Genomic DNA, 24,175 nt, shown 5'->3' on the forward strand with positions numbered 1-24,175 from the left:
CCCCAAGCAGCGCTACAGGCTGGGAAATGAGTGGTTGGAAGGCTGCCTGGCAGAGAAGGACCTGGGAGTACTGGTTGATAGTTGGCTGAACATGAGCCAGCAGTGTGCTCAGGTGGCCAAGAAGGCCAACAGCATCCTGGATTGCATAAGAAGTAGCGTGGCCAGCAGGGCTAGGGAAGTGATTGTCCCCCTGTACTCGGCTCTGGTGAGGCCGCACCTCGAGTACTGTGTTCAGTTTTGGGCCCCTCGCTACAAGAAGGGCATCGAGGTGCTCGAGCGAGTCCAGAGAAGGGCAACGAAGCTGGTGAGGGGTCTGGAGAACAAGTCTTATGAGGAGCGGCTGAGGGAGCTGGGATTGTTCAGCCTGGAGAAGAGGAGGCTCAGGGGCGACCTTATCGCACTCTACAGGTACCTTAAAGGAGGCTGTAGTGAGGTGGGTGTTGGTCTTTTCTCCTATGTGCCTGGTGACAGGACGAGGGGGAATGGGTTAATGTAGCGCCAAGGGAGGTTTAGGTTGGATATTAGGAAGAACTTCTTTACTGAAAGGGTTGTTAGGCATTGGAATAGGCTGCCCAGATGTTGTGGTTTAGCCCGGCTGGCAGCCAAACACCACACAGCCGTTCGCTCACCCTCTCCCCTCCCTCTCCGGGATGGGGGAGAGAAACGGGAAAGTGAAGCCTGTGAGTTGAGATAACGACAGTTTATTAAGACAGGAAAAATAATAACAATAATAATAATAATAATAATAATAATAATAGTAATAATGTGTACAAAATAAGTGATGCACAATGCAATTGCTCACCACCCGTTGACCGATGCCCAGACTATCCCCGAGCAGCCGCCCCCCCACCCCGGCTAGCCACCCCTATATCTTGTTCAGCATGACGTCAGATGGTATGGAATACCCCTTTGGCCACTTTGGGTCAGCTGTCCTGGGTCTGTCCCCTCCCAGCTCCTGCTGCACCCCCAGCCTGCTCGCTAGCAGGACAGAGCGAGAAGCTGAAAAGTCCTTGGCTTGGTGTAAGCATTGCTCTACAACAATTAAAACATCAGCATGTTATCAGCGCTCTTCTCATCCTAATCCAAAACATAACACCCTGCCAGCTACTAGGAGGAAAATTAACTCTGTCCTACCTGAAACCAGGACACCAGGGAAGTGGTTGAGTCACCATCCCTGGAGGTCTTTAAGAGACGTTTAGATGTAGAGCTTAGTGATATGGTTTATTGGAGGACTTGTTAGTGTTAGGTCAGAGGTTGGACTCGGTGATCTTGGAGGTCTCTTCCAGCCTAGATGATACTGTGTGATTATGTGCATAGCCAAGCATCACTTAGTCCTCTTGATGGTAGCTAAAGCATAGCATAATATTGTCTCCGTGTTGAAGTAGCTCTGCTCCGTCTCAGATTCCCTTCCACTGAGATCTCTTGCTTCTTGTGACACAACACTGAAGAGGCTTGGCATGTAAGGACAAGTTTGTGTCACTTCATCCTTGATCAGGACACTAAAAAATGGAGGTACTCAGCCTTCCTTTAATTTTTACAACCAGCAGATCTCCTCCCTCCCTGACAGTGCAAAGTTTAAAGCTCCGTTTATTGACAAGGTGCACTTTAAAATCAGTCTGTAACCTTCACAGTTTTGGAGCTGATCAGCGGCAAAAAAAAAGGAAAAAAAAAGAAAAAAGAAAAGAAAAAACACATAAAAACACGAACAACACCAAAAGAACAGCAGAAGAAAACCATCTCAGACAGAGATCTCTAATTTAGAGAGTGGAAACTGCAAGCTATCCCATTCTGATCCTATTCTGATCAAAACGATTGTTGCAAAAGAGCACTTAATTAAAGCTTATCCATTTGCTAGGAAGTGTTCTCTGGAAATGGTGACCATCAATAATTTGTTCATGACATATCTCATGAGTAAGACAACTGTTTTCTTCCAAGCAAACAATGCTAAGTCATTCTCTGTCTGTGCAGATGTGGCTTGACCAAAATCTTTCACTGCCTTCTGTGTTGCCTTGTGCTATCCCTCACTGCAAGCAACAGGCTCCTGGCAGTCAAGCAGCAACTGGAATGGGGAGCCAGCCTCTTTCAAAGGGGCAGGAGTGCTCCCTGGCCTGATCCCAGGGGCAAAAGACAGGTTTGCAATGGATATCCGGACAGAGACTGAAGCACAGCGTATGCTTGTCTGCATGCTGCATTAGGTTGTTGTAAAGTTTTTTTGTTTGTTTGTTTTGGTTGGTTGATTTTGGGTTTGGTTGGTTGGTTGATTGTTGTTTAGTTTTGGTTCTGGCCCATGTTGACATTCAGGTCTAACACTCACAAACTGGGTGTTTCTCTGCTAACTATTAGACAGACATTACCTAACCCCAGATGTAGAAGTCCAGCCATAAATATTGCAGGCTCTAACCACCGTACCTTTTGTGGAAAATGATTGAAATGACATACATCCGCCTGAGGTGTCCATAAATAACAGGCAACAAAGACATGCAGAATGCAGAGATCACGGAATCACAGAATCATTAAGGTTGGAAAAGACCTCCCAGATCATCTGGTCCAACCATCCCCCTACCACTAGTATCACCCACTAAACCATGTCTCTGTGCACCAAGTCCAATCTTTCCTTGAACACCCCCAGGGACGGTGACTCCACCACTTCCCTGGAAACCCATTCCAGTGCCTGACTACTCTTTCTGAGAAGAAATTTCTCCTAATTTCCAACCAGAACCACCCCTGGTGCAACTTGAGGCCATTCCCTCTTGTAATGTGTGAGAGGAGGCCGGCGCCCAGCTCCCCACACCTTCTTCTCGGGTCGTTGTAGAGAGCAGTAAGGCCTGCCCTGAACCTCCTCTTCTCCAGAGTAAACAACCCCAGTTCTCTCAGGCACTCCTCATAAGACTTGTGTTCCAGACACTTCACCGACTTTGTAGCCCTTCTCTGGACGAGCTCCAGGGCCTCGATGTCCTTCTTGTACTAAGGGGCCCAAGACCGAACACAGTACTCGAGGTGCGGCCTTGCCAGAGCAGAGTACAGGGAGCGATCGCCTCCCTGGTCCTGCTGGCTACACTATTCCTGATACAAGACAGGATGCCGTCGGCCTTCTGGGCCACCTAGGCACACTGCTGGCTCATGTTCAGGTGAGCATTGACCAACACCCCCAGATCCTCTTCGTCTGCACAGCTTTCCAGCCACTCGGCCCCAAGCCTGTGGCGCTGCATGGGGTTGTTGTGGCCAAAGGGCAGGACCCAGCACTTAGCCATGTTGAACGTTATCCCATTGGCCTCTGCCCATCAATCCAACCTGTCCAGGTCCTGCTGCAGGGCCTTCCTACCCTCTGGCAGACAGACACGTCTCCCCAACTTGGCATCATCTGTCAGATGGATATGTCTTTGCTTGTGATCATGTCTGAATCCAAATTTGCCATCATGTTGGACTGTAGCATTTATTTTATGTGATGTAGAAATTGAAGACTCGGCCTCAGCACTGCACGTACCAGTGGAATTAAACATTATATATAAACACATACAAATATGATTTGTGCCTTCAGACTGGTTCACAAGGTCTAAGCTGAGTATGCCTGGGAAAGACATGCATTTCACATTTACCTTTGGAACAGCCAGCATGAACATTAGTTTGCAACAACACTTAATGATACCACTTCATATAAATCAGAAGAAATAATAATGAAGAAAACAGTGCTAACTAATTCTGAAAAACTTGAAGATCAACAATAAACTTGACAGTACCTCTAGGTTTCCTGACTCATCTCAAAGACCTGTTGTTGTTCTGGAAGATACTTGCTTTTTTCACCTTCTTTGCATTGTTTTAGGAGGCAAATATGTACTAAAAAAAGCTTGAAACAAAAGGAACAAAAACAAACCCTGGATGCAGGCCTGATTCTTCAAAAGCAGTGAACAGTTTGGCCACCAAATTTTGAATTCACGTAAGACAGTGGCAAGATTTATTTTCTTCGACGTGGTATATAGTTCTACAATGAAACACAGCTAAGACTGACTCTTCAATTGCTACATTACATAAAACAAATGCTGCACTCAAACATCATGGAAAATTTGGATTCAGGAATGATCACAAGCATCTCTGTATCCTGCATGCCTTTATTGCCTAATATTTATAGAAAGCAAAGGCAAATGAGTGTCATTTCACTCATTTTCCACAAAAGCTATGGTGGTTAGAGCTTGCACTCTTTATGGCCTGACTTTTACATTTCTGGTTCTGAAATGTTTGTCTAATAGCTAGCATAGAATCATGCAGTTTGTGAGTGATAGGCTGCAAGTCAACATGGGCCTGAAGCAAAACTAAACAAAAACCAAGCAACAAACAAAACAACAAAAATTAAAAAATAATACAAATAAATAAATAAAGAGGTGGAACAGCCTGTGGAACAGCCAGCATGGCTGATAGTTTGCAGCAAGCCACTGGGGATAGCAGTGGGAGAAGTGAGCTTTCGTTTGCTAAAGGACATAAACTGAGTGTGAACCAGGCCACTCACTGGCTTGACTGATGTCAAAGGCTGGAATAATTGATTGGCACAGCCCAGCTTCATCTGCTGACCTGGGCTCCAAGTGGGCTTTGCCCCAGAGAAGGGACATACTGCCAGCAAGCAGAGGCACTGCTTGCAGCTGCCTGTCACAATGTGCCTGCTCCAGGTTACGGCTATGCGTGCACCTACCAGCCTTGGAAATAGAGCATTTTAACTTCCTCAGGTGCTGGCTCCTTTTGTCTTATTTTTTATTTTCTTCTGTGTTTCTGTGATCTGGGAAATGCAGTGCTCTCTTGGTAGCCTTAAGAGCTACCAGTGGTATTGCCCCTGGTTATGATGTGATAATGCTACTACGATCCAGTTCGTTAGGAGAAGAGACATCACTCTTCAGTTTGATTGCCATTTATTATTCACTGGGTACGGAGAATCACTCATTCTAGTACACCAGGGAATCGCAAATGGGGGAAACAGCATACGTACAGACCGACAGGAGAGAAACAAATTCTGATTGAAGTTATAACTTGGCATCAACGTGAATTGCAACAAATGGATCTTCGTCACTGTTACTGATCTGGAAGTTAGCCATTCCATCCCCGGAAACATACACCTGCTTTCCAGTGCATGCGTTGCCCTCCTTTTGTCCAGAAATAACATCACAGTAGGTACCAGCAGGCAGACCAGTTTGCAAATCGGTGTTCATGTACCTGTGTGAAAATCAGTGAACGCTGCTTCTCCATTGATTTCAAAACAGGTATTTCAAACTGGGTAAAGGAATTCTGAAGCTGATGCTATTGCATGGCTTGGAAGGGCAATGTAATGCAAGGGAGTTCTGAGCCTGACCCTGCTTCTCTCCCTGCACTCTCTTTTGGCCCTCCAGAACTGGGGTGCCACTGCGTGAATCTAGCTCAGGCTGTAGGAGTTGTTCTCATTGGAAGAAAAGGACGGGACAAAATCAAAGCATAAAAGAGCTTCACAACAGGACATGTGCTGCTAAAGGTAATCCTAATTGTGATGATCGTTCAATGCATTAGGGATGAACTGGGCTGGACTGGCTTGGATTAGACTGGCAAGTTTCGATGAGGGAAGTGAGAGAGTTCCCTCTCTACTCAGAATTACCAAAACTTCAGCTCCTACTGCTTACATCCTTGGGCACTGCTCTGTCCACAGCCTCAGCCTCTTCTAATGTGAACTCACATGTGGGTGCACTGGAGATGACATGATACGTGAGGGAGACCACAGGAATGGGATACTCAAGAGGTTAACGAGCAATCTGTACATCTTCAGACACTCCACTCAGACACCTCAGCCTTGCTGTCAATATTCTCCATTCACTTGACTGTGCTCTAGCTCAAGGAAATCACCCCTAAAAACATCTGAGCCCTTTCAGCGTTCCAGCTGAGGAGCTATGCTTCTCCACAGGAATATGGTCTCTCCCACCGACTTACCAGTCGTCGTTATTAAAGACGATGAAGCCTTTATTGCCACGGCCAAACGCTACTTGATTGCTGCCGTTGTCCCACCAGTTTGAGAAAGGCTGGCTGCCTACCACGTTACGGAAGATAACCATGTTCCTGAAAATGCAAGGAATGGCTGTCACTGCAGTTGCAAGAGCTCCACAGCCAAGAGGCTCATGATGCAAAAGTCACTGCTTTTACTGCGTTTTGCTCCAGAGTCTCCTACTTTATTTGCCGCCAGCGATGTTCACAAACCCAGCCGTTGCCACAGGTGGTGTCCGCATTGATTGTAACAGACTTTGTTGATCCATCTGAGTTGCTAGGTGGTCCGATCCAGTCGTTGGCATCCTTTTATTGAAAAGAGACATTTGAAAGTTCTTACTGGAAAACGCAGAGCAAAAAGCGGGATGGATGGCACATCTAATTTCCACCCACCTGATCCAACACGGGATAGAGAAATCACTTGAGAAGGTTAGCAAATGTGAATCTTCAGCGTTACAAACTTACCTGCCCATTTACAAAATTTCTTGTCCAACGATAACTTGACATCACACGTGTGAACCCATACGGATGAGCCAACATGAAACCAACGGCCATTTTATAAAGCCTGATGGGCCAAAAGCATAATGAGACGTGGCAAGAGAAAGCGTGCCGGGGAACAAACAGACAAACAAATCAGCAAGAGGAAGAGGCATCACCCAGACAACCCAGCATTCCTTACCTGGCGTCCCAGAAGGTTAGAATGGAAGCTCCACCAGCCCCGTGCCCCCGCTGGTTGTCATGGTTATCCACAAAGACCAGGGCTCTGTCAGAAGGCACAAAGCCCCAGCCTTCTCCCCAGTTCCTGGCCAAAAACACAAAGACTTGAATCTACCCCGTCAAGCTGCGCATCCAGCGTATCCTACGCAAGCTGCAGGATGGTCGCCCTTACTTTAGGTAGGACATCTTTTCTCCATTCCACTTGCGGATCACTGTCCCCAGTTTTGCACCGTATTTGAATTCGGTCACTCAGCCATTTCCAAAGTACTGACTGCCTGTGATCGGCTCGCCGCCCAAGTCAATTACCTAGTACAGGAAGCAGAAGGTAATCATCTGTTCTGGTCCCACAGAGACAAAAATTCTGCAGCATACAGCCGGCAACATCACCTCATGCTTCAGATCGAGAGAAATGCATTGCCCAGCACATTCATTTCTGCCAGGCAGATCAACCAAAAGTTGGTACAATACATGATGTAACCATGTGGAAAGATAGGGCTGTAGAGTTGCCCTAAGTTGCCACCTACCACCTCCTAGTTAGTTGACCATTAGAAATCCCGACATAGATTTCAGGACGTCTTGCATTTCTGAAGGGCAGTAATCACTCGCCCACTGGACTGCAGAGCTCAGTCTTTCCTGGTGTATAGGAACCGGCCCATGGCATCACTGCCACCTCTCAGGAGGAGGAAGGTAAAAAGGACACATGCATAAAGGGAGGCAGAAAGGAAAATCATGGCAATTACCTCTTGGTAAATGAACGGTTTTGTTCCTGAAGGAAACCATCGAGTATTCAGAGTGCTCAGCTTGTCCAGAAATGCTTTGATGTCCCCAGGCCACATATGCTTGGCAGCATCAATCCGGAAGCCTGCTACACCAATACTAATGAGGTGATTCATGTACTCTGCAACTTTGGAGCGTACATAGTCCTTGTCCAGGGCCAGATCAAGAAGACCACTCAAGCGACAGTCACGAACCTGTGTAAGGAAAAAGGAGCAAGGTAAAGGAAACGCAGAAAGGAAAAAGGTAAATGAAAATGAAAAGTAGAAAGGAAAGAGGCAAAGTATGAGGGACAAAGAAAAGAATGAAAGAAATGGGAAAGGAGAAAGGAGAAAGGAGAAAGGAGAAAGGAGAAAGGAGAAAGGAGAAAGGAGGACGGAGAAGGTAATGAATAGCACGGTGGTCTCACTCCATGCAGCAGCTTATAGAGCAGCAGTCAGTAAAATATCACCTCCCCAGATTGATGTCATAAGTGTTCACGATGGGAATCTGCACGGCGTATCGTTACAAAGCAGATGAAGGCTGAGCTGTGACCTTGAGAAAGAACAGCCACACATTCCATGTACAAAAAGACTGCCATGTGCAGCCAAGGTAGCATCTTGCACTGCTGCCAGTTTTGCAGGGGGCACCTTATCAGGCTCAGCTGAGTTAACCAGCCGTAAGGAAGAGGTCACTGGTGCAGCTGAGTGCTTTGGGCTCCATCAGTTCAGGCGCATACTCCTGGGCATGCCCACATGAAACATGCGGGGCAGGTTTGTGATTTCTCAGTGCCTACAATACTGTGCACCACAAGTGCCTTCCCTGAAGAGAAGCCTATGACGCTCACCACTGTATTCACTGGTCAGGTGGCGAAGTGCTGAATCTGTGGTAAACTACTCCCTTTGTGTGGCCTTACGGTAATCTTTACACAACAGGTTAAAAAAGAATTCACAGTTTCCCCATAGAAATTTACCTGGTATATGTCTCCATAACTTTGGATTTCTCCATTTGAGGTGTGACATTTGCCATCATTGAAATCCCAGCCAGAGTATGGCACTTCTGGAAAACTTTCGCTCCCAGCATCGAAATAGCTTCCACAGGTTGAATGGGTGCCTGAGCCACCTGCAGCCCCACACATGTGGTTGACAACAGCATCCACATAAATATAAACCTGGAAAAGTAGTGATTGCACTTCAGTATGTTTTGTAGCACGGGGAAGCGACAGTCAGAGCTTTACCACATCACTGTTAATTCAACCGTTTTCCCCTTTCAGTTTCATTTCTCCCCTTTCACATCATTCTCCATTTATGCCTCCTTTGAGGACAGGAGCAGTGACTTCCGTCAGCTGAAACCGCACTGCTTGCTGTATCAGTTACATGTTTTAAAGGCACTTACTCCAACGTTGTTGCATCTGGTCACCATGTCTCTGAATTCATTTTCGTTTCCTGATCGAGTGCAGATCTTGTAGCTGATGGGCTGGTATCTTTCCCACCAGGGTCTGTTTGGGTTAGTAACGACAATATTTTCATTTGGAGGAGAAACCTGCAGGTGAGATGGTGGACCTCAGTAAGAAATGAGTAGTTTTTATTTCAAGTTCTAAGTGCAAAACGTGCACCAAGATTAGTCCTGGATTTCCATGAGAGACAGGCTTTGCGCCAGACCCGGTCTCTCTTGCTCTCTCTCCCTCCCTGCAGCACGAGCTCGGGTCTGCGAGATGTCTGTCTTATAGACTGGTGACAAGGAAGTTCTCTTTTGTCCCCATGGGCTGCCCATGTCCAGCCTGGGCCTGCTGTCCAAGGACATGCGCATGGGAGGGCTGAAGCCACAGGAACTACTTTTGTCTGGAATAGAGACATCCTTTGGAAAGCCAAAACTCCACGCTGAGACACTTGCCTTGGTAAAAAGGGAAGAGGAAAACTTAGCCTTGCAAGGGAAGCCCGTCAGGGGAAAGCATGCACCTTTGCAGCTGGTCTGCTGGAGAGACACTCTACCCAGGCCAGCAGGATCTCCGGTTGCACCTAACAGCATTTACTACTTCCATCCCCACGTTCCACACCAAAGTTACTTGGAGCTGGCTGTCTCCGATTCTGGCCTTCTGCGGTTTATTAATCAAATGCTACAAAGCAGTTTTACTACCTACGGGCAGGAAACAACGTACCTGAACTCCTCCAAATCCATTAGGAGCTAAGTAGCGTTCACACTCAAGAGCAATATCGGCCCAGCGCCATTCAAAGAGATGTACAATAGATGTCCTCCCAGCCTTAGTGTTGGGGTTGTACTGCGCCCCGCAAAGCCCTACGGCCACGAGGAGAAGGAGAACTTGCATGGTGCCTTCAGCATAAGGCTGTGGTCTCTCCACTGGCCATTTATACTCCTGCAAGATGACAAAGTTCCTATTGCAGCTGACAGATTTCTCAGAGATAAACTCTATCAGTTATTGTTTGGCTAGCGAGCTGGGTATCACTCTTCCGTTTTTTTTTTTCCTGAATTGCCCCACAGCTGAAGATAAAATACCTTTTCATAATGTTTATGCCTTATCATAAACCAAGCAGTCTGTGCACAGCGCACCCAAATTTGGGACTGTATTCTTTCCAGTCGTATAAAAAAAGATAATGTATCAGAAGTTAGCCCAGGCGTGACACGTGGACCCTCAAGGGGAGCTCTGGAACGTAAAAGGAAAGGAAAGGAATTAAAAGACAAGTGGAACTCTAATAGCTCTCAGAGAATGAATGAATTCATCAGCATTCAGAGGCATCTAGCGCTCACGATTAATCCCAGCTCACACCTAGGTACCAGACCAGCCACTCTCAGTCAATAGCAGATGCATCACACAACACGTTGTGAGACTTGAACAGCTGAATCACTTACCATTAGCTTAAGACAAGCCTAGAGGGAATGGTGTTTTAAAATTTGACCTCAGATGCATTGGGTTGATCTTGCCAATGATGACGAACAATAGGTTTGTTCTCACTATCCTCATAATCACAATTTGTAGTCACCTCATTGGTTGCTTGTTGTTGAAGAGTAGACAAGGTCATGTTTGGAGCTGGTGCATATTTTTGGAAGAATGAATTGAGTCCTTTTACTTACGATGTTAGAATCCCTATTCCCTCTTGCTCCCATTTGGAAATATTTGTCTTCTACTGTGCCAGTACTGAAGGTAGAAACCAATGAACCAAAGTTCCCACCAATCAATGTGCCATTGCTATTAGTTAAAATAAAGGCAATTTACTATTTCATTTTTTGTAGTGCAAAAAGACCTCTAGTAAGGTCTATGACACGAAAATGAACAGGTGGGCAAACAGGACCTGCTTTGGCATTTCATCCTTGAACACAAATTCTGGGAAAGACAAGAATTTATCTGACACATATGGAATGTCATGGCTAGTTTAGAAAGAACATACTCGAGGCAGTTCAGGTACAAAGTGTAATGACATTTTCTCTTGGAGTGGGTATGCCTGTTTGTGGACTTCTTGCTTTTCTCACGGTTATTCACTAAGTGTCAGGGATTTTCTGGTTTTTGAATTCTCACAGAGTGTTGTTTTATCATCGGCCCTACTCCAGCTTACTCACGGAGTGTTGTACTAAGAACTTGATGTTATGTATTAGTTCCAAATGAGATCCTCATACCATGTCACAAGCAAAAGCGGGAAGGTTTTTGAAAGAGGAAATTGCAGGAACAGCCAGCAGAGGCTTAGGCAACAGATCCATTTGGCTTTCCAATTCAGTTTTATGACAGACATCAAAAATTCATCTGCACTATCTCTTTACATGTAATTTTGCATTTCCCTCCTTGACTCAGATAAATCAGTGGTCATTTAAAGGAAGGTGAAAGCTTATGGAGGCGCTCCACAGGAAAGTACTCGAAACTCATCACTTTAAGTCGGGTAGAGCAACAGTTACTCTGCACGACTATGTGATGAAAAACTAATATTGGCTAGCAGGCACTGTGAAATAACACTAAAAAAAACATACGGCCAATTTCCAATTACCAGTGTGATTCAGCTGTTCAAGTCTCACAACGTGTTGTGTGATGCATCTGCTATTGACTGAGAGTGGCTGGTCTGGTACCTAGGTGTGAGCTGGGATTAATTGTGAGCGCTAGATGCCTCTGAATGCTGATGAATTCATTCATTCTCTGAGAGCTATTAGAGTTCCACTTGTCTTTTAATTCCTTTCCTTTCCTTTTACGTTCCAGAGCTCCCCTTGAGGGTCCACGTGTCACGCCTGGGCTAACTTCTGATACATTATCTTTTTTTATACGACTGGAAAGAATACAGTCCCAAATTTGGGTGCGCTGTGCACAGACTGCTTGGTTTATGATAAGGCATAAACATTGTGAAAAGGTATTTTATCTTCAGCTGTGGGGCAATTCAGGAAAAAAAAAAGAAAATGGAAGAGTGATACCCAGCTCGCTAGCCAAACAATAATTGATAGTGTTTATCTCTGAGAAATCTGTCAGCTGCAATAGGAACTTTGTCATCTTGCAGGAGTATAAATGGCCAGTGGAGAGACCACAGCCTTATGCTGAAGGCACCATGCAAGTTCTCCTTCTCCTCGTGGCCGTAGGGCTTTGCGGGGCGCAGTACAACCCCAACACTAAGGCTGGGAGGACATCTATTGTACATCTCTTTGAATGGCGCTGGGCCGATATTGCTCTTGAGTGTGAACGCTACTTAGCTCCTAATGGATTTGGAGGAGTTCAGGTACGTTGTTTCCTGCCCGTAGGTAGTAAAACTGCTTTGTAGCATTTGATTAATAAACCGCAGAAGGCCAGAATCGGAGACAGCCAGCTCCAAGTAACTTTGGTGTGGAACGTGGGGATGGAAGTAGTAAATGCTGTTAGGTGCAACCAGAGATCCTGCTGGCCTGGGTAGAGTGTCTCTCCAGCAGACCAGCTGCAAAGGTGCATGCTTTCCCCTGACGGGCTTCCCTTGCAAGGCTAAGTTTTCCTCTTCCCTTTTTACCAAGGCAAGTGTCTCAGCGTGGAGTTTTGGCTTTCCAAAGGATGTCTCTATTCCAGACAAAAGTAGTTCCTGTGGCTTCAGCCCTCCCATGCGCATGTCCTTGGACAGCAGGCCCAGGCTGGACATGGGCAGCCCATGGGGACAAAAGAGAACTTCCTTGTCACCAGTCTATAAGACAGACATCTCGCAGACCCGAGCTCGTGCTGCAGGGAGGGAGAGAGAGCAAGAGAGACCGGGTCTGGCGCAAAGCCTGTCTCTCATGGAAATCCAGGACTAATCTTGGTGCACGTTTTGCACTTAGAACTTGAAATAAAAACTACTCATTTCTTACTGAGGTCCACCATCTCACCTGCAGGTTTCTCCTCCAAATGAAAATATTGTCATTACTAACCCAAACAGACCCTGGTGGGAAAGATACCAGCCCATCAGCTACAAGATCTGCACTCGATCAGGAAACGAAAATGAATTCAGAGACATGGTGACCAGATGCAACAACGTTGGAGTAAGTGCCTTTAAAACATGTAACTGATACAGCAAGCAGTGCGGTTTCAGCTGACGGAAGTCACTGCTCCTGTCCTCAAAGGAGGCATAAATGGAGAATGATGTGAAAGGGGAGAAATGAAACTGAAAGGGGAAAACGGTTGAATTAACAGTGATGCGGTAAGGCTCTGACTGTTGCTTCCCTGTGCTACAAAGCATACTGAAGTGCAATCATTACTTTTCCAGGTTTATATTTATGTGGATGCTGTTGTCAACCACATGTGTGGGGCTGCAGGTGGCTCAGGAACCCACTCAACGTGTGGAAGCTATTTCAATGCTGGGAGCGAAAGTTTTCCAGAAGTGCCATACTCTGGCTGGGATTTCAATGATGGCAAATGTCACACCTCAAATGGAGAAATTCAGAATTATGGAGACATGAATCAGGTAAATTTCTATGGGAGAACTGTGAATTCTTTTTAACCTGTTGTGTAAAGATTACACAGGGATGGCACTTGTGGTGCACAGTATTGTAGGCACTGAGAAATCACAAACCTGCCACACATGTTTCATGTGGGCATGAGCAGGAGTGTGCGCGTGAACTGATGGAGCCCAAAGCACTCAGCTGCACCAGTGAGCTCTTCCTTACGGCTGGTTAACTCAGCTGAGCCTGATAAGGTGCCCCCTGCAAAACTGGCAGCAGTGCAAGATGCTACCCTGGCTGCACGCGGCAGTCTTTTTGTACATGGAATGTGTGGCAGTTCTTTCTCAAGGTCACAGCTCAGCCTTCATCTGCTTTGCAACGACACTCAGTGCCAATTCCCACACTGAACGCTGATGACATCAATCTGGGGAGGTGATATTTTACTGACTGCTGCTCTATAAGCTGCTGCATGGAGTGAGACCACCATGCTATCCATTACCTTCTCTTTCCTCCTTTCTCCTTTCTCCTTTCTCCTTTCTCCTTTCTCCTTTCCCTTTTCTTTCATCCTTTTTCTTTTCCTTATTTCTTTTTCCTTTTCCATTGTCATTTGTCCTTCATCCTTTGTACATTTTCTTTGTCCTTTTCTTTTTCCTTTGTTTGCTCCTTTTACCTTTGTTCTTTGTCCATTCTCCCTCTCCTTTACCTTGCTCCTTTGTCCTTTCTCCTTTTCCTTTACCTTGCTCCTTTTTCCTTACACAGGTTCGTGACTGTCGCTTGAGTGGTCTTCTTGATCTGGCCCTGGACAAGGACTATGTGCGCACCAAAGTTGCAGAGTACATGAATCACCTGATTAGTATTGGTGTAGCAGGCTTCCGGATTGATGCTGCCAAGCATATGTGGCCTGGGGACATCAAAGCATTTCTGGACAAGCTGAGCACTCTGAATACTCGATGGTTTCCTTCAGGAACAAAACCGTTCATTTACCAAGAGGTAATTGCCATGATTTTCCTTTCTGCCTCCCTTTATGCATGTGTCCTTTTTACCTTCCTCCTCCTGAGAGGTGGCAGTGATGCCATGGGCCGGTTCCTATACACCAGGAAAGACTGAGCTCTGCAGTCCAGTGGGCGAGTGATTACTGCCCTTCAGAAATGCAAGAAGCCTTGAAAACTATGTCGGGATTTCTAATGGTCAACTAACTAGGAGGTGGTAGGTGGCAACTTAGGGCAACTCTACAGCCCCATCTTTCCACATGGTTACATCATGTATTGTACCAACTTTTGGTTGATCTGCCTGGCAGAAATGAATGTGCTGCTCAATGTATTTCTCTTGATCTAAAGCATGAGGTGATGTTGCCGGCTGTATGCTGCAGAATTTTTGTCTCTGTGGGACCAGAACAGATGATTACCTTCTGCTTCCTCTACTAGGTAATTGACTTGGGTGGCGAGCCGATCACAGGCAGTCAGTACTTTGGAAATGGCCGAGTGACCGAATTCAAATACGGTGCAAAACTGGGGACAGTGATCCGCAAGTGGAATGGAGAAAAGATGTCCTACCTAAAGTAAGGGCGACCATCCTGCAGCTTGCGTAGGATACGCTGGATGCGCAGCTTGACGGGGTAGATTCAAGTCTTTGTGTTTTTGGCCAGGAACTGGGGAGAAGGCTGGGGCTTTGTGCCTTCTGACAGAGCCCTGGTCTTTGTGGATAACCATGACAACCAGCGGGGGCACGGGGCTGGTGGAGCTTCCATTCTAACCTTCTGGGACGCCAGGTAAGGAATGCTGGGTTGTCTGGGTGATGCCTCTTCCTCTTGCTGATTTGTTTGTCTGTTTGTTCCCCGGCACGCTTTCTCTTGCCACGTCTCATTATGCTTTTGGCCCATCAGGCTTTATAAAATGGCCGTTGGTTTCATGTTGGCTCATCCGTATGGGTTCACACGTGTGATGTCAAGTTATCGTTGGACAAGAAATTTTGTAAATGGGCAGGTAAGTTTGTAACGCTGAAGATTCACATTTGCTAACCTTCTCAAGTGATTTCTCTGTCCCGTGTTGGATCGGGTGGGTGGAAATTAGATGTGCCATCCATCCCGCTTTTTGCTCTGCGTTTTCCAGTAAGAACTTTCAAATGTCTCTTTTCAATAAAAGGATGCCAACGACTGGATCGGACCACCTAGCAACTCAGATGGATCAACAAAGTCTGTTACAATCAATGCGGACACCACCTGTGGCAACGGCTGGGTTTGTGAACATCGCTGGCGGCAGATAAAGTAGGAGACTCTGGAGCAAAACGCAGTAAAAGCAGTGACTTTTGCATCATGAGCCTCTTGGCTGTGGAGCTCTTGCAACTGCAGTGACAGCCATTCCTTGCATTTTCAGGAACATGGTTATCTTCCGTAACGTGGTAGGCAGCCAGCCTTTCTCAAACTGGTGGGACAACGGCAGCAATCAAATAGCGTTTGGCCGTGGCAATAAAGGCTTCATCGTCTTTAATAACGACGACTGGTAAGTCGGTAGGAGAGACCGTATCCCTAAGTAGAAGCATAGCTTCCCAACCGGAACGCTGAAGGGGCTCAGATGTTTTTAGGAGGAATGTCCCTGAGCTAGAGCACAGTCAGGTGAATGGAGAATATCGAAAGCAAGGCTGAGGTGTCTGAGTGGAGTGTCTGAAGATGTACAGATTGCTCGTTAACCTCTTGAGCATCCCATTCCTGTGGTCTCCCTCACGTATCATGTCGTCTCCAGTGCACCCACATATGAGTTCACATTAGAAGAGGCTGAGGCAGAGCAGTGCCCAAGGATGTAAGCAGTAGGAGCTGAAGTTTTGGTAATTCTGAGTAGAGAGGGAACTCTCTCACTTCCCTCATCGAAACTTGCCAGTCCAATCCAAGCCAGTCCAGCCCAGTTCAACCCTAATGCATTGAACGATCATCACAATTAGGATTACCTTTAGGAGCACATGTCCTGTTGTGAAGCTCTTTTATGCTTTGATTTTGTCCCGTCCTTTTCTTCCAATGAGAACAACTCCTACAGCCTGAGCTAGATTCACGCAGTGGCACCCCAGTTCTGGAGGGCCAAAAGAGAGTGCAGGGAGAGAAGCAGGGTCAGGCTCAGAACTCCCTTGCATTACATTGCCCTTCCAAGCCATGCAATAGCATCAGTTTCAGAATTCCTTTACCCAGTTTGAAATACCTTTTTTGAAATCAATGGAGAAGCAGCGTTCACTGATTTTCACACAGGTACATGAACACCAATTTGCAAACTGGTCTGCCTGCTGGTACCTACTGTGATGTTATTTCTGGACAAAAGGAGGGCAACAAATGTACTGGAAAGCAGGTGTATGTTTCCGGGGATGGAAAGGCTAACTTCCAGATCAGTAACAGTGACGAAGATCCATTTGTTGCAATTCACGTTGATGCCAAGTTATAACTTCAATCAAAATTTGTTTCTCTCCTGTCGGTCTGTACGTATGCTGTTTCCCCCATTTGCGATTCCCTGGTGTTCTAGAATGAGTGATTCTCCGTACCCAGTGAATAATAAATGGCAATCAAACTGAAGAGTGATGTCTCTTCTCCTAACGAACTGGATCGTAGTAGCATTATCACATCATAACCAGGGGCAATACCACTGGTAGCTCTTAAGGCTACCAAGAGAGCACTGCATTTCCCAGATCACAGAAACACAGAAGAAAATAAAAAATAAGACAAAAGGAGCCAGCACCTGAGGAAGTTAAAATGCTCTATTTCCAAGGCTGGTAGGTGCACGCATAGCCGTAACCTGGAGCAGGCACATTGTGGCAGGCAGCTGCAAGCAGTGCCTCTGCTTGCTGGCAGTATGTCCCTTCTCTGGGGCAAAGCCAACGTGGAGCCCAGGTCAGCAGATGAAGCTGGGCTGTGCCAATCAATTATTCCAGCCTTTGACATCAGTCAAGCCAGTGAGTGGCCTGGTTCACACTCAGTTTATGTCCTTTAGCAAACGAAAGCTCACTTCTCCCACCGTTATCCCCTTTGGCTTGCTGCAAACTAACGTTCATGCTTGCTATTTCCCCCGTAAATGTGAAGTGAGCTGCATCACCTTGTAGGGCCACCAGGTGATCAGGCCCTGTCAGCATGGTTTTATGAAAGGCAGGTCCTGCTTGACTAACCTGATCTCCTGTGACAAAGTGACATGCTGGGTGGACGAGGGAAAGGCTGTGGATGTGGTCTACCTTGACTTCAGTAAGGCTTTTGACACCGTTTCCCACAGCATTCTGCTCAAGAAACCGGCTGCTTTTGGCTTGGACTAGTGTACGCTTCGTTGGGTTAGAAACTGGCTGGGTAGCCGGGCCCAAAGAGTTGTGGTGAATGGAGTCAAATCCGGTTTGAGGCTGGTTACTAGTGGAGTCCCCCAGGGCTCAGTACTGGGGCCAGTCCTCTTTAATATCTTTATCGATGATCTGGATGGGGGGATCGAGTGCACCCTCAGTAAGTCTGCAGACGACACCAAGTTAGGTGCGTGTGTCAATCTGCTTAAGGGTAGGAAGGCTGTGCAGGATGATCTGGATAGGCTGGACCGATGGGCTGAGGCCAACTGTATGAAGCTTAACAAGGCCAAGTGCCGGGTCCTGCACCTGGGGCACAACAACCCCAAGCAGCGCTACAGGCTGGGAAATGAGTGGTTGGAAGGCTGCCTGGCAGAGAAGGACCTGGGAGTACTGGTTGATAGTTGGCTGAACATGAGCCAGCAGTGTGCTCAGGTGGCCAAGAAGGCCAACAGCATCCTGGATTGCATAAGAAGTAGCGTGGCCAGCAGGGCTAGGGAAGTGATTGTCCCCCTGTACTCGGCTCTGGTGAGGCCGCACCTCGAGTACTGTGTTCAGTTTTGGGCCCCTCGCTACAAGAAGGGCATCGAGGTGCTCGAGCGAGTCCAGAGAAGGGCAACGAAGCTGGTGAGGGGTCTGGAGAACAAGTCTTATGAGGAGCGGCTGAGGGAGCTGGGATTGTTCAGCCTGGAGAAGAGGAGGCTCAGGGGTGACCTTATCGCACTCTACAGGTACCTTAAAGGAGGCTGTAGTGAGGTGGGTGTTGGTCTTTTCTCCTATGTGCCTGGTGACAGGACGAGGGGGAATGGGTTAAAGTTGCGCCAAGGGAGGTTTAGGTTGGATATTAGGAAGAACTTCTTTACTGAAAGGGTTGTTAGGCATTGGAATAGGCTGCCCAGGGAAGTGGTTGAGTCACCATCCCTGGAGGTCTTTAAAAGACGTTTAGATGTAGAGCTTAGTGATATGGTTTATTGGAGGACTTGTTAGCGTTAGGTCAGAGGTTGGACTCGGTGATCTTGGAGGTCTCTTCCAGCCTAGATGATACTGTGTGATTATGTGCATAGCCAAGCATCACTTAGTCCTCTTGATGGTAGCTAAAGCATAGCATAATATTGTCTCCGTGTTGAAGTAGCTCTGCTCCGTCTCAGATTCCCTTCCACTGAGATCTCTTGCTTCTTGTGACACAACACTGAAGAGGCTTGGCATGTAAGGACTGGCCGAGAATGTAAGCTGTAAGCATGTAAGCATGTAAGAATGTAAGCATGTAAGAATGTAAGCATGTAAGCTGCCTGGCCGAGAAGGACCTGGGAGTATTGGTTGATAGTCGGCTGAATATGAGCCAGCAGTGTGCTCAGGTGGCCAAGAAGGCCAACAGCATCCTGGCCTGTATAAGAAGCAGTGTGGCCAGCAGGTCTAGGGAAGTGATTGTGCCCCTGTACTCGGCTCTGGTGAGGCCGCACCTCGAGTACTGTGTTCAGTTTTGGGCCCCTCGCTACAGGAAGGACATGGAGGTGCTCGAGCGAGTCCAGAGAAGGGCGACCAAGCTGGTGAGGGGTCTGGAGAACAAGTCTTACGAGGAGCGGCTGAGGGAGCTGGGATTGTTCAGCCTGGAGAAGAGGAGGCTCAGGGGCGACCTTATCGCTCTCTACAGTTACCTTAAAGGAGGCTGTAGCGAGGTGGGTGTTGGTCTTTTCTCCCACGTGCCTGGTGACAGGACGAGGGGGAATGGGCGAAAGTTGCGACAGGGGAGTTTTAGGTTGGATGTTAGGAAGTACTTCTTTACCGAAAGGGTTATTAAGCATTGGAACGGGCTGCCCAGGGAGGTGGTGGAGTCACCATCCCTGGAGGTCTTTAAAAGACGTTTAGATGTAGAGCTTAGCGATATGGTTTAGTGGGGTACTTAGTGTTAGGTCGGAGGTTGGACTCGATGATCTTGAGGTCTCTTCCAACCTAGAAATCTGTGTCTGTGTCTGTCTAAGGACAAGTTTGTGTCACTTCATCCTTGATCAGGACACTAAAAAATGGAGGTACTCAGCCTTCCTTTAATTTTTACAACCAGCAGATCTCCTCCCTCCCTGACAGTGCAAAGTTTAAAGCTCCGTTTATTGACAAGGTGCACTTTAAAATCAGTCTGTAACCTTCACAGTTTTGGAGCTGATCAGCGGCAAAAAAAAAGGAAAAAAAAAGAAAAAAGAAAAGAAAAAACACATAAAAACACGAACAACACCAAAAGAACAGCAGAAGAAAACCATCTCAGACAGAGATCTCTAATTTAGAGAGTGGAAACTGCAAGCTATCCCATTCTGATCCTATTCTGATCAAAACGATTGTTGCAAAAGAGCACTTAATTAAAGCTTATCCATTTGCTAGGAAGTGTTCTCTGGAAATGGTGACCATCAATAATTTGTTCATGACATATCTCATGAGTAAGACAACTGTTTTCTTCCAAGCAAACAATGCTAAGTCATTCTCTGTCTGTGCAGATGTGGCTTGACCAAAATCTTTCACTGCCTTCTGTGTTGCCTTGTGCTATCCCTCACTGCAAGCAACAGGCTCCTGGCAGTCAAGCAGCAACTGGAATGGGGAGCCAGCCTCTTTCAAAGGGGCAGGAGTGCTCCCTGGCCTGATCCCAGGGGCAAAAGACAGGTTTGCAATGGATATCCGGACAGAGACTGGAGCACAGCGTATGCTTGTCTGCATGCTGCATTAGGTTGTTGTAAAGTTTTTTTGTTTGTTTGTTTTGGTTGGTTGATTTTGGGTTTGGTTGGTTGGTTGATTGTTGTTTAGTTTTGGTTCTGGCCCATGTTGACATTCAGGTCTAACACTCACAAACTGGGTGTTTCTCTGCTAACTATTAGACAGACATTACCTAACCCCAGATGTAGAAGTCCAGCCATAAATATTGCAGGCTCTAACCACCGTACCTTTTGTGGAAAATGATTGAAATGACATACATCCGCCTGAGGTGTCCATAAATAACAGGCAACAAAGACATGCAGAATGCAGAGATCACGGAATCACAGAATCATTAAGGTTGGAAAAGACCTCCCAGATCATCTGGTCCAACCATCCCCCTACCACTAGTATCACCCACCAAACCATGTCTCTGTGCACCAAGTCCAATCTTTCCTTGAACACCCCCAGGGACGGTGACTCCACCACTTCCCTGGAAACCCATTCCAGTGCCTGACTGCTCTTTCTGAGAAGAAATTTCTCCTAATTTCCAACCAGAACCACCCCTGGTGCAACTTGAGGCCATTCCCTCTTGTAATGTGCGAGAGGAGGCCGGCGCCCAGCTCCCCACACCTTCTTCTCAGGTCGTTGTAGAGAGCAGTAAGGCCTGCCCTGAACCTCCTCTTCTCCAGAGTAAACAATCCCAGTTCTCTCAGGCACTCCTCATAAGACTTGTGTTCCAGACACTTCACCGACTTTGTAGCCCTTCTCTGGACGAGCTCCAGGGCCTCGATGTCCTTCTTGTACTAAGGGGCCCAAGACCGAACACAGTACTCGAGGTGCGGCCTTGCCAGAGCAGAGTACAGGGAGCGATCGCCTCCCTGGTCCTGCTGGCTACACTATTCCTGATACAAGACAGGATGCCGTCGGCCTTCTGGGCCACCTAGGCACACTGCTGGCTCATGTTCAGGTGAGCATTGACCAACACCCCCAGATCCTCTTCGTCTGCACAGCTTTCCAGCCACTCGGCCCCAAGCCTGTGGCGCTGCATGGGGTTGTTGTGGCCAAAGGGCAGGACCCAGCACTTAGCCATGTTGAACGTTATCCCATTGGCCTCTGCCCATCAATCCAACCTGTCCAGGTCCTGCTGCAGGGCCTTCCTACCCTCTGGCAGACAGACACGTCTCCCCAACTTGGCATCATCTGTCAGATGGATATGTCTTTGCTTGTGATCATGTCTGAATCCAAATTTGCCATCATGTTGGACTGTAGCATTTATTTTATGTGATGTAGAAATTGAAGACTCGGCCTCAGCACTGCACGTACCAGTGGAATTAAACATTATATATAAACACATACAAATATGATTTGTGCCTTCAGACTGGTTCACAAGGTCTAAGTTGAGTATGCCTGAGAAAGACATGCATTTCATATTTACCTTTGGAACAGCTAGCATGAACATTAGTTTGCAGCAAACCAAAGGGTATAACGGTGGGAGAACTGAGCTTTCGTTTGCTAAAGGGCTTAAACTGAGTGTGAACCAGGCCACTCACTGGCTTGACTGATGTCAGAGGCTGGAATAATTGTTATCCCGTTATCCCCAGTGGCTTGCTGCAAACTAAGGGCCATGCTGGCGATTCCACAGGCTGTTCCTCCTCTTTATTATTATTATTATTATTATTACTATTTTTATTTTTATTTTTATTTTTATTTTCTTGGTTGTGGTTTGTTTTTTGTTTTTGTTTAGTTTTATTTCTGGCCCATGTTGACATTCAGTTCTAACACTTACAAGCTGGGTGTTTCTCTGCTATTAGACAGACATTACCTAACCCAAAATGTAAAAGTCTAGCCATAAAGATTGCAGGCTCTAACCACCATACCTTTTGTGGAAAATGATTGAAATGACATGTATCTGCCTGAGGTTTCTCTACGTATTAGGCAATAAAGGCATGCAGAATACAGAGATGAATAAATCTGTGCTTGTGATCATTCCTGAATCCAAATTTTCCATGATGTTTGTGTGCAGCATTTATTTTATGTGATGTAGCAATTGAAGAGTGAGCCTTAGCTGTCTCTTTCATTGTAGAACTATATACCACGTCGAAGAAAATAAATCTTGTCACTGTCTTCTTAAGTGAATTCAAAATTTGGTGGCCAAACTGTTCACTGCTTTTGAAGGATCAGGCCTGCATCCAGGGTTTTTGTTCCTTTTGTTTCAAGCTTTTTTTGGTACGTATTTGCCTCCTAAAACAATGCAAAGAAGGTGAAAAAAGCAAGTATCTTCCAGAACAACAACAGGTCTTTGAGATGAGTCAGGAAACCTAGTGGTACTGTCAAGTTTATTGCTGATCTTCAGAATTAGTTAGCGCTGTTTTCTTCATTATTATTTCTTCTGCTTTATATGCAGTGATATCATTAAGGCCTTATTTTTGTATGCCAGTAATGATTAAAATTTGAAGTCATTTTATGAGAATTTATGAAGTTAAAAGTAATGTATTTTCCTGAGCACAGCAGGACATCTAATCAATTTGCTGAAGTGTAATATTTCAGAATTTTGTAGGCATTATGCAATAGTTTATTTTCTGTCACAAACAAAGCAGTGCTCACTTTCCTTGTTCAACAGTCAGTTTAATTGAGTAATGTCAAAACCTGTTATAGACTGATATTCTAAAGTTTTGTTGCAATATTGCCCGTCTCAAGCCTTGGAGAACAACAGCTCAAACCCTACACATTCTTAGATTAATTATTTTTAATGTAGCAGGTTGTAAGAAACTTCACTACTAGCAGAGATAAATATTCTTACCTTTTTACATAGTATGAGATTGTCAGACTGGTTTAAGATTGAATGGAAGAAAGATCGTGGATAGTAATCGGTTATTTTTCCTTGGTATGTACAAGATTTCTCTCTTAGAGGAGTTTAAGTATTTCTGTTACACAATTTCCTTTTCAGTTCCTTCACTGCAGAAAAATATTTACATGTCTGAGGAACTGCTCAGTTGACTTCTGTGGGGAAGAAGGTGAATCTGTCCATCTCCACATATTAGAAATTGGATAACACCATATCTGAGAAATCTGGCCTTCTTTTTCTCCTTTGCCTCTGCTTCGCTCTTTGAACTGCCCTGTGTTCTATTTGTCTGGTGCAAAAGTTTTTTTTCTACTATACTTCTCCACACCTTTGCCACAGCTTTGTTTTTCCTGTTCTTCTGCTCTATCTGCCACGTGCTGAATACCACTTCACTCCTAGTCAGCTCTTCCCATGTCCTTCAGAAAGCTCAGAGGAACTGTGGCTGTATGTTAGGTTCAGGCAGCCATGAAGAGGAGGTGCTCTTTACAAATTTTACTCAATTCAATAATTGCTCTTGTGTTAAATTCGGTCATAAAGAAATAAATGTCCTTTGCTTTCTAAATAATTGTTGCGAAGAAGTGTTTTAATTGTAGTGGGTGTCATGGGATGGGAAAGGCAGTAGAATGTTGTCAATCCTGTAAGTATAAAGCACTTATTGTTCACTTAAAATTCTGGCAATTAAAACATAGAAAAAGAACAAAAAAAGGAAGCGTAGCAATAAATGTCATTTTCCTGTTGCGTCCCTTTGCTTAGGCCACATGTTCTCTGAATATGTGTAGACAAAGCTCCCTGCACTGTATTGAGCAGAACAGAATGTTTTACTAGTGGTAACTAGTGAACCAGGTAAGTTATAAATTGGACATTTTTAGTGTTATCAGTAGATTATGAGAGGAAGATAAAGTATAGAAATATCCTCAGAAAAGCAGTTTCTCAATCTCATTAGAACCTTACATGAAATATTGAGCCTAGAGCTATAAAGGCTATGCTGCTATAAATTATCTCTTGCATTTCCTAATCTGCTCACAAAAGTATTATGTT

At 45.9% G+C, this 24,175-nt stretch overlaps 1 protein-coding gene and 1 pseudogene across 1 annotated transcript; one reads left to right on the forward strand and one right to left on the reverse strand.

Annotated features, from left to right (window-relative positions):
* Positions 1-4,988: 4,988 nt before the first annotated feature.
* Positions 4,989-9,784, reverse strand: LOC118243426 (pancreatic alpha-amylase-like; annotated as a pseudogene).
* A 2,212-nt stretch (positions 9,785-11,996) lies between these two features.
* LOC118243427 (pancreatic alpha-amylase) lies at positions 11,997-16,755 on the forward strand. The gene is made up of 10 exons (XM_035537451.2): positions 11,997-12,164; positions 12,781-12,927; positions 13,152-13,349; positions 14,086-14,316; positions 14,751-14,884; positions 14,972-15,094; positions 15,209-15,308; positions 15,468-15,589; positions 15,699-15,824; positions 16,559-16,755. The coding sequence occupies exons 1-10, from the start codon at positions 11,997-11,999 to the stop codon at positions 16,746-16,748; spliced, it is 1,539 nt and encodes a 512-aa protein (XP_035393344.1). The 3' UTR covers positions 16,749-16,755.
* The last annotated feature ends 7,420 nt before the right edge of the window (positions 16,756-24,175 follow it).

Source organism: Cygnus atratus, chromosome 8 (assembly GCF_013377495.2).
Source record: "Cygnus atratus isolate AKBS03 ecotype Queensland, Australia chromosome 8, CAtr_DNAZoo_HiC_assembly, whole genome shotgun sequence".
NCBI lineage: Eukaryota > Metazoa > Chordata > Aves > Anseriformes > Anatidae > Cygnus > Cygnus atratus.

What these genes read in the sequence shown, in the direction of transcription:
- LOC118243427 (XM_035537451.2), top strand. Translation starts at nt 11,997, where the DNA reads ATGCAAGTTCTCCTTCTCCTCGTGGCCGTAGGGCTTTGCGGGGCGCAG. An exon ending in ATGGATTTGGAGGAGTTCAG is followed by an intron (nt 12,165 to 12,780) that starts GTACGTTGTTTC and finishes TCTCACCTGCAG; the next exon opens with GTTTCTCCTCCAAATGAAAA. An exon ending in GTCTTTAATAACGACGACTG is followed by an intron (nt 15,825 to 16,558) that starts GTAAGTCGGTAG and finishes ATTTTCACACAG; the next exon opens with GTACATGAACACCAATTTGC.